At 42.9% G+C, this 11,024-nt stretch overlaps 1 protein-coding gene across 1 annotated transcript in view; it reads right to left on the bottom strand.

Annotated features, from left to right (window-relative positions):
- Nucleotides 1-216: 216 nt before the first annotated feature.
- The window catches only part of LOC135396678 (protein unc-79 homolog), a 206,547-nt gene continuing 195,739 nt past the window's right edge, over nt 217-11,024 (bottom strand). The window contains exons 54-56 of the mRNA XM_064627777.1: nt 6,838-6,915; nt 1,570-1,614; nt 217-628 (exon numbers count right to left, since the gene is read on the bottom strand). Coding sequence (XP_064483847.1) covers nt 449-628; nt 1,570-1,614; nt 6,838-6,915 — 303 coding nt within the window. The 3' untranslated portion in view covers nt 217-448. The remainder of the gene's footprint in view (nt 629-1,569; nt 1,615-6,837; nt 6,916-11,024) is intronic.

Here is an 11,024-nt window from a genome sequence, read left to right as displayed (position 1 = left end):
GTTATCATTGCATTACTTATATCAAGCTTTCATGCAAGCCTTCTAGGAAAAAAAAAAAACCTGAATTCTTTGCAGCATGTAAATTTGCAATACGAATTGTGTTTTGCACGTTTTGCATGTGTTTGCATTGTGAATGCTGTTTTCTGTGTTTTGCAATGCTTTTGTTATGTTGTGCTATTACCCACACTGTCAACATGTGGCTCTGCAATGCATAGAATCAATTTAAAATTGTATATTTTTTTCCGTTACAAACTGGTAGCAGGGTTTACCCATCCTGCACTCGCCTATGCTTGTACATACTTGATAAGCATACCAGAAATACCTCATTAGTATCATCTCTGTGCCATTCTGTCTGTCATCCTACAAACACTGTAGAGTTAACTGAGTTAGGAAAGTCGGGCACAAAATGGAGGCACATCGAGAGAGCACCATACTATAAGCTTCTAACTCAGACTGAGTAGAACTGAGTTGCAGCTGAGGACTGCAGTTCAATCTGTCCCATCTTGAACTGCAGTCGTTGCAGCCATTTGAGGAAGTTGCTGCTGATGAAGGTGGCTTCTTCCCGTGTCTGCAGTGGAGGCAGCCAATCCAGACAGGCCTGCAGACGAACTTTCAGCTGACTTGGGAGCTGCATTGAGACCAAAGTGATTTTACCTCACGTGGATTATTTCATTCATTTAAAGACACTGATTATTCTAGGCTAAACAATTTCTTAGGATGCTCTACAGCTCGATAGCCCACTGATCAGCCATCACTGATAATTACAGTAGAATCTCGATGATACGATCACGGATTATACGAATTCTTTTCCGGTCCCGACCGGAATGCCTATTCTTCCCATGTATTAGAGTTCGGATGATACGAACGCGTTATCTTGCCTTTACGAGTGATACGAATGAGACCAGGTTGCGATAGAGGTCGTTCCCCGTGACGCGAGAGCATGTGAGTCATGCTGCTGCGTCTTTCGAAAAGGGAGGGCGATCCTCACCACGAACTCCCTTACATCATATTGCGCAATGCAAGCAATGACTTTCCCTTTGGTGGTGATGGAGGAGATAAGATCAAAGGGATTGCACAGCCCGGAACCTTATCACCTTATCTCTGTTTTGACGTTTTTACCCCCTCGCAACAATAAACCGCGAAGCTGTGTGACATCGCTCTGGCGGAAAACAGTGACCAGAACACGTGGAAGGAACATATCGGGACAACTTGTGGCAACATTACGCGTCACCATTCCGCAAGTCGGCTTCACTTAACGCCTGCGTGCTTTAGGAGAAGCTCGCTTTAGACCACTGTCGCGACTCGCAGGTGGAAAGCACGTGCTAGGTCTTTTGAATCATCTCTCGTATTTGGGCAGCATTGGCCAAAAACGGAGACACAAAAGCATTAAGACCGACCTCTTTCACCGACAGTAACGAAAAATGAACAGCCACTGTCTATTTTCTTGCCTCAATTTTTATTTTGGTTTAATTGGTTTGATACGAATTTCGGATGATACAAATTTTTTCCGAGACCCCGTGAGATTCGTATCACCGAGATTCTATTGTATTAGTATACAGGACAACTCACGTGTCCTTGGTAACTGTACAAGACTGGAGTCCACATGGGAAGTAACTGAAACAGTGAAGGTAACATGGATTACTTAGTTGGGCCTAACAAGTAACACAACAGGTAAGTGTGTCTGGGACTGCCCAAGTTCTGCACAGGCTACAGCAGGTTTATTATGACTGCCACATGGCAAACAGCAACAATAGATGGCAACATAGGTTCCCTTCCACCAAACAATAATGACTCGGTCATGCCAAAAATAAAAAATTCAGTGGCGATTTAGCAGTAAATGCGAGAGAAATGCGTTAGCATGAAGCGCCGTTTCCAGTGTAAGCCAAACTTCCTGGTGTTCACTGACTGTCTAAACCCGACTTCCGGTTATCCACTTCCCGTCTATACTTGACTTCCAATCCACCTCAACTTTCGGTTGTCCACTTCCCGTCTATATTTCACTTCCGGTATCCAATTCCGGTTGTCAACTTCCGGTCTAACCTTACTTCCGATTGTCCATCTAAACCCAACTTCCAGTTGCCCACTCCCGGTCTAACTTGACTTCCAGTTGTCCACTTCCCGTCTATACTTGACTTTCAGTATCCAATTCCGGTCCAACTCGACTTCCGGTTGTCCACTGCCCGTCTATACTTGAGCTCCAGTATCCGCTTACAGTGTTCAGTGATGGTCTAACCCGACTTCCGGTTGTCCACTTCCCGTCTGTACTTGACTTTCAGTATCCAATTCAGTCCAAATCGACTTCCGGTTGTCCACTGCCAGTCTGTACTTGAGTTCCGGTATCCGCTTCTGGCATTCAGTGATGGTCTAAACCCGACTTCCGGTTGTCCACTTCCTGTCTATACATGACTTCGAGTATCCACTTCCTGTCAACTCGATTGCCGGTTCTCCACTTTTGGTCTAACCTGACTTCCTGTTCTCCACCTTCGGTCTATATTTGACTTCCGGTTCGACACTTTCAATTACTATAGCTGTCTTCGATTGGGCTGCACTTTTTGAACTGGTGCAAGTTGTGCAACTTCGGCCGTTCGATTTGGCAAAGGTGCCCAGCCTTTGCACTACACTTTCTCATTCGATTCAAAAAAGTGCCACAGGACTGCAGCACAAATGCAGGAAAATGTTGCACCTCCTCATACCTCCGTGCAGTGTTCCGTGCAACTCAGTAGCAGACAACAACATGGAGAATGCGTAAAATAAAGCACTGAAAAGAAAACTAACTTCATCTTTTTTTTTCAATTTCAGTATCCCTATTCTAATTTTTTAAGCCTTTTGATGAACTTTCATGTTTTCGCTTTTCCGCGTTAATTCCTTATCCGGTTTCTGAATGTACTTGAAGCTTGAAGTGTGTCGTCTGCCTATTTTGTCATCAAAGCAAATGGTTTTCATCATGGAATTCACCGCTGAAGTTGATGGAATGTTAAAATCTGTTTGGCCTGCGCTCGACGACAATGGAAATTATATTTTCCAACATGTGTCTGCGACGTTCTCATAATACAGCGGCACTCGGTTCCTGTCCAACCGCAACCCGCACAACACCTTACATGCCGCGATCACGGTCGATGTTGTCTTCGTCTCCCTCCTCCTCACTACTGGAGTTTGCCAGCTCAAAGACGCTGGGTAAAGAGTTGCTCATTGTCGAAAAATTGTCGAAATTAACCGAATGGCACGCAGCAGACGACAGACTGCACGGAGCCAACTCTCCTATTCGATTCAGCTTTGGTGCAACCTGCACTGGGGCTGCACTGACGTGCACTTCCGCTCGTTCGCCTTACACTCGCACCCTGCACTTTTTTTCTGAATTGAAGACACTTATTATGCAAGTCCATTTAATGAACATTTAATTAGCCTCAATTACTTTCAATTACACTATACTTACCCTTTGATTACCAAAGGTAAGTGGAGGTTATCTGAGAGAATTTTGAGTTTCATTTAATTGTCTTTAATTATATTTATTTGCTTGAATTACTCTCAATTCCCCTCTAATTGATGTTAATTACCTTTATTTACATTAAATTACCTTGGGTAACATGTAGTTACCTTCGGTAATCTTTAATGTCATTTAATCTTTCTCGTAATTACATATATCTAATATTCATTTTCTTTAAACTCAACTTTCTTGCTTTAATTACCTTTAATTACCTTCAATTACTCTTACCTCTTAGTCTTAATTACCTTCGAATACTTCAATTTCAAATCATTTACCTCCATTTAGATTTACCCTCTAATATCCCCTTTACATGTCCACTTACACCTCTGCCTCACTGAGGCCTCACCGTCTCATACACGGACACACACACACACACACACACTTAGACAGCTATTTCTAAGAGAACGAAGCATGATTTAATATAAATTGACAATTAATTACCTGAAACATTTCTCCAGCACAGGCATGCACCTGATGACCTACAAACTTCTATGCAGTGTATGTACAGTATTTTCTTGAATCTAAGACGACCCCCCCCCCCACACACACACACCCGAGTTCAGGGTACACGAATTTGGAAAAAAAAAGTAAAGGCAGGTTGGGAGGCAGTATAACAGTTGGAAATGATGAACAATACCATTTATTCATCACTGCTTTCTTCGCCGCTGATTTCTTTGTCGCTAACTGCCTAGAGCTCATGGTCCTTCGTTCTGTCCAAAGTCTAACCATACCATACTAGCCATACTTTTTAAAAGCGCACACAACAATGTCCTCAGGCACATTGCACCAAGCGTCCAAAATTTACTGCACTAGTGCAATTCTTAATTTCTCCCTGTTGTTTCAGTCATTTCTAACATTTGCTTCCAATACTTGAAACCGCCTTACCTCCGCTAAATTGTTGCTGCATTCACTGGCGAAAGCAATAACTTTGCGTTCAAATGCAGCAGAGTGACAATGCCATGACAGCGAATGAACACTGTTCCCATTTCACCCATATTCCTGCTGTATTTGCATTGCTTTGTTTGTTTCGCGCTGACTGGTGCTGACAACCACAACACGTCGTATCAGTCACGCTATGCTATTGGCCCGATTCCGTCTCCCGCTCCTGCCTCTCCCCTGAACTCATTGTGGTGCGAATATTTGAATCTAAAGGCTCATTCACACATGCGTTTCCTGAGGAGGCACCGCGCCCTCTGAGACACAAGGCGTTTCCAGAGTGTTTTCGAGAACTGCTTCATGCATCTTCGCAGCACTGTTCCACAAACGCTTTTTCATTCAGCCAATCAGAGCGCTCGGAGGGGTGGAAGTGGCTTCCGTTTGGCGCTTGCGGGCCTCCCAATACCGTGCTGGGATCTTTTGTCCTTTGTGTGTGTGTGTTTGATGCTACTGCGTGAGTATATTCATTGTCACGAATAGTTGCTTGTGGTCTGAGCTGTCAACGATGAGCTGGGAATCTGCGCAAACCACAGAATCGACAAAAATAAATACGACTTGTGTGTGACTCAGTGTTGGGGATTTGAGGGAACAAATCGGATTTCAATAAAATCCATAGTTTGCAGAAGGCGCTAAATCAAATCCAGAACAAGTCCTGATTAAAATTTATTCGAGTAAATCAAATCACTTTAAATCTCGATTTATTTTCAGCACGCCAAATGAAATCCCTTTCTAAATCCGGATTTTTCAAATCCATTCCAAATCTGGAAGAGGAACTAACACTACTCAACAGCTGTGGAATGGTTTCAGACTGACCGCAGTTTTCGAAGTTTGGATTTTTAAAGAGTGATATTAAATGGTAGGAGCAACTTTCGTGCACGAGACTGCACTTCTTATTTGCACTTCTTAATATCACTCATTGATTTACTCACCACCGGCAACTTGACATCGCCTATTTTAGTGCCTTCGTATCTTCTTGGATTTTTACACAGAAAACCTAACTACAACACAAATTCCTAACAGTTGCGTAACTAAGAAAAGGAGGTGAAATATGAAAGACATCTACTTCAGTGGAGCTCAATGAGCATATACTGTGGCAAAAAGAAATGGGAACTTGATTGTTGGACGAATACTGTGCTGCGGGAAACTCAGTGCTTATTACTTCCTTGTCACTGGTCTTGGTACGGTACATCTGCCACATGGTACATTTCCTGATGTGCAGTATGGACAAACAAATGCAAATAACTATGTGAAATAAAGAGATGGGAGAGGAGCATAGTGATACAGCACTTGGTGGGGAGTTGGAAGGACAAGTGGGATTCTAGAGCTTTTTATTTTTATTTTTATTGTTTTTACGCATAAAGTATCGGCTGTAAATTGAAGTAAGCAGCACGTGTCGCAGTTTTGGCACTAACACCTAAGAACAACCTTTTATTCTATGAAGAGTCGCCCAGCTTTTCTCAGTGGTCTATTCGCCAAATATTGAAGTGTGTTAGATTTAGTGTCAACATTGTACTACACAGTGTCCAGAGGCAGCCTGAGCCGGAGCAAGCGTTGAGCCACAGTCGCAAGCATGCACGTCGCTCATGCATATCGGCTTAATTTCATGGCAAATTATGTAAATCCAAATCTTTCAGAAAAAAACGTGATTTAATCCAAATCCAAATCTCTGAGCAAAAATGTGATTCAATCCAAATCCCTGAGCAAAAGTGTGATTTACTCCAAATCCAAATCATGTTCATAATGAAGCTGTCGATCAAATTCAAATCAAGTCTGCCAGTCTCTTTTGCGGATTTAAATCAAATCCGGGATTTCAAATCCCCAACACTGGTGTGACTGTGTGTTGGTCGTCTGTAGTTAAACATGCGTCCTGCTTCTTCTGCCGTTCCTTCTCTGTATCTGCGTTATATTGTGTCACGTCTGTCGTTCCAACGATTGATGATTCCAGCAGAAGTGCTTCACAATAATGGTAAAATAGATAACATGCTTCACAATGTAAATTTGAAGGAAGAGCGCTGGAAGTGTCGGCTTGGCTATGTGTGACAGGCCCCTCTCGTCTGCGCCGAGGACGCCGAGGCAGCGCTTTTTCGAATGCATGTGTGAATGATCCTGAAGACACCCCCCGACTTTGGAACACGGGATTTTGGAAAATAAGGTGTCTAGGATTCGAGAAACTATGGTAAGTACAGTGTGTTTCTCCTAGCGTGGTACTGAATCTCAATGAATACAGTATGTGCAATTTGAAACAGTACAAATTCACACAAATTTTGTGGAGGGATCTTTGTGCAATTCTCTAGCTAGAGTAATTTGAAACTGATTGTTTGATAGTGCTCTCCAGCGTGGTGAAACTTACTGGCAAGTATCACAGTTTCACGAAGGCTGACTGGTTTAATTTCACAACAGTTGCAGTGCTGTCTTACCCGTGCCAGGATAGTGGAATTGCACTCCAGGAGGGCTTCCATGAGGCTCAGAAAGTGGAGGCTTACCATTTCTGCAAGCTGTTCAACAAATATCGCATGAAATGTTGCTCACGTGTACCATATACATAGGTAGTATATGCATAAATACAGAAATCGAATAAGAACATGTCACAAGGTTATGTCTTAAAAGCACTATAAGCCCCCGCGCTGGGTAAAAGAGCAGGACTAAAAAAAGACAGATATGACAACACATGCACTGAACTTCAACAACTTGTGTAGTCGTGTCTGTCCTTTTTTAGTCCTGCTCTTCTACCCAGCACTGGAGAATTTTAGCGCTTTTAAGTCATGTACCAATAGGGTCTGAGGTTTTCGTGTTTTACCCGATTCTTCCCCGAAATTCACACCCAAATCGCGCATTTAGTGATTCGGGTAGAACCTGATTTCTCCTCAAACCGGAGGCCCCTTTGTCACGTGGCATGGAACCACGGCGCACGATTGCGGCAGTGGGAGAGAGGGAGGGATCACAGACGGAAAGTGGTGACACTGCAGCCGTGAGGGAGAAACGCATGGGACATTTCCCTGGCGACAGATTCCGGCATACAGTCTCCGCGCGCGTTAAAAAATTGGGCTTTCCGAGGTCAAAATGTTGCACCGTGCGAAGGTTCAGCAGTTCGGCATCTGTCGAGCCCGTTCGGGAATGCTGCACCGCTCCACGGCCAAAACAACGCCCAGCGCCAAGAAACTTAGTAGCAACTTAGATAGTTCTAGGAGCCAAAGTAAGCAGAATTGCAAATGAACCGCCAAACGTAATGGAACTCCGGCGTTCTTTTCTCGATCTTCGATGGGGAAACGAAAACGGAAGACATTTCTTATGTGAAAAATTTTAACAGTGTCACGTCAAGTTAAGTAGTACTTTAATCCATGTGGAGGTTTGCATTACCACGCAGATTTGAATTCCCATTCCATTCAATGAAGGTTTCAATTGCCATAGAACTTTTAACATCGACCTCATTTTGTTGCAGACATGTCATTACTTAGTTTGGAAGCTGTTTTCTTTTGACATTTGTGATACGTATAACAAGCCTGATAAACCCAATTTTTACCTATATTATATAGTTCCAGAAATGTTACACCCGAATTAGATGCTGCTGTTTTCCACCCAATTTTTGCCCCCGAATTTGGCAAAAATAGTTCCCGAAAACCTTAGATCCTAAGTACCAACCAGCCCAATTTCTGACCTTGCTTCACAAGGTTATGCAATGAGGCTATGCATCTCAGTACACCAGAAGTAAGTCCAGTGATGCGTTTGCCTTGGTTCTCTGCTGTGGAAGACCATAGCATGCACTGGTGCCACCTGTCATATCCTAACTGCAGCGTGTGCTCCATTCACAAGGTCACAAGGCCATGAAGTGGTGGCAGTGGCGCCCGCACTGATACAAAGGGGATTAGGCGTCCCTGAAGACTGATACCTCATCTGAATGCGATACTCGAAAACTTTCGAATATTTTGGGATATTGCTGTTTCAATAGACAACCAAATTGAATATTATGTATATTGAATATATAATTGATATTCAGTTAGTGAATCTCATTGCCTGAAGGGGGCTTATCAGATTACATGGGGTCTTCTGACACCACCTCCTCAAACACTGCCCATGTAAGCTCTGCTGATGTGGTCCTATTATGAGGCTACAAGAGATGTCCAGTCTTCATATGGCGACGTTTGAGTTATGAACTTGCGTGTTATGATACAGCCAAAGAGCTCCAGCTCTTCTTCCCATTTAAACATATACATGCATATAGAAAACTGTTTTTCTTATTTTTTGACAGTTTGAATACGTAAGATTTGGGAAACAGTTAGGGCTGTGCAAATATTCTAAAGTTTCGACTATCAAAAATCAAGAGTAATCCTATATATAAGAGTAATAAACTGAAATTGCAAGCTAATGTACTTGTACATCTACATATACTTCTGAAGTCCTCACACACTAGATGTTATGTGCCATGACAAAAAGTATGTCATAGAATACATAAGCCCACTTCATTAGTGTGAGAAAGGATAATTTAGCGACATGCCTTGTGCCCAACGCATGCTCCATAAGACACCACTTACAAAAGGCAAACACAAACCCTTCCAATTTCGGCAGCAGTGTACCAGACAAACACCAGGACAGAAGAAATAAGCGTGCTTCTTCTCAACAGTATTTGAACAAAGCCAAGGCATTGTTATATCTAAGTGCAATGCATGCTACTCAAGTGCATGCACAATGCATAAGAGCTTAAAGGGACATATTGGAATACAGTTATCACACAACATGTTAAGCAAGAACAGGAATTTTGTGTTTGTATCCTCTAAAAGGCGCTGCTCTTTCGTTTGGTAATCCACTTCTAGTCAGTGTACCTGGAGTACTACATGTTATGATGATTACATCATCTCAACATCATTACAACATCCCAAGCGAGGAACAGATTCGTAATCTGTGCTACCCTTTCCACATGGTGTGATAGAAACGCTCTGGGGCCCTATTCTCGTCTAAGTAATCGACCTCAACTACTATGTGTCTCGCCTGTCACTGGTCGTTACCTGAAGAAAGCGTGAAGAACAGAAATGAATGTTATGCACCATCAACCAATACCGTATTTACTCGCATAATTTGCGCACCCCCACTTTCTCACTAAAAAAGTTGTGAAAATTAAAATTTGCGTAATTTGCGCTCTCCTACTTTTGTGTGTGACATCATTGCGTTATCCCGCGACTGGTATTTATTTAAGGCTGGTATTCCTGGAACAGATGCGCAGTACAGTGCAATGCAAGCAATGACTCTCCCTTTGTTGGAGGAGGTAAGGTCAAAGGGATTACACGGCACGGAACCTTATCTCTGTTTTGACCTTTTTACCCCCCTCGCAACAATAACCCGCGGAGCTGTGTCACATCGCAATGGCTTAGGAGAACAACTACCAGAACACGTGGAGTGAACATATCACGAAAACTTCTGGCAATATTACGCGTCAGCATTCCGCAAGGTGGCTTCACGTGACTAACGCGTGCGTGCTTTAGGAGAAGCTCGCTTTAGAAAAGATGTGGAAAGCACGTGCTGGGCCTTTTGAATCATCTTGCAAATTTCGGCAGCATTGGCCAAAAACGAAGAGAGAAAATCGTTACAATCGACCTCTTTCACTGACAGTAATGGAAAATGAACAGTCACTGTCTATTTTATTGCCTAAATTTTTATTTTGGTGTAATTCTTTTGATACAAATTTCGGATCACACGAATGTTTTCTGCTACCCCGTGAGATTCGCATAATTGAGATTCTACTGTATTATTCCCCTGAATAATCTTTTAAATCAATCTTTAACAGATCAAATCTTTTAACAGATTAACATCTTTTAACAGATTCTGCACACGCTTTTCAAGTCTTGTTAATGTCTCGCGTAATTTTCGCACCCCAACATTTGCGTCATTTTTTGGTAAAAAAAGTGTGCAAATTATGCGAGTAAATGCGGTAGTCGAGCTTTTCATCCTGCAATCTTCGTGCTTTATCGGTGTGCCCACATCACGAGACCGCCCTTGCGTGCTCTCGCCGGAAGCGAAACGCTGTACAGTAAAACACCACTTGAACAAACGTAACTTGAACGAATTATTGAGATGGACGAAGTTTGCTGGAATCCCCTGCCGGAACGCTATTGTAGCCAATGTAAATAATTTTCAGTTTAACAAATCCCAGTGCGGCACAAATTTCAGTTCTACGTATCTTTTCTACGGCCTCACTGCATGCCTCTTTGTTTATCGTGGCCGCCGCCATGTTGGCTTTGGACTAGAACTTGATTAACACGCTAAATTTGGGTCGTAGCCATAGCCGCAGCCAGAATGCAGTCACATGCAGCGGAATGGCGTGCAACAGACCAGAACAGATGTTCTTTCATTGTTTTTGTGATGCGTGTGTTTTGCAGCCTTTTGTTTTCTCAGCAAAGTATGTGCACTGCACAACCAAGTCCGTCATTAGACGAGTGACAAAGTTTTATGGGGTTGGGACCACGGAAAGTGTGAAGCGGACATTGTGAAACACCACGATCTGCTTATTGATGCAAAAGCTATGGTATCTGCAGAGCACCATATATCTGAGTGCACTTGTGAATGATGCAAAAGAGATGCCTTTAAATATCATTTAAGCACCATAGTTTTATTT

This window comes from Ornithodoros turicata, chromosome 6 (assembly GCF_037126465.1).
Source record: "Ornithodoros turicata isolate Travis chromosome 6, ASM3712646v1, whole genome shotgun sequence".
NCBI lineage: Eukaryota > Metazoa > Arthropoda > Arachnida > Ixodida > Argasidae > Ornithodoros > Ornithodoros turicata.
The sequence above is the reverse complement of the archived record's forward strand: the minus strand, read 5'-3'. Positions and strand labels throughout refer to the sequence as shown.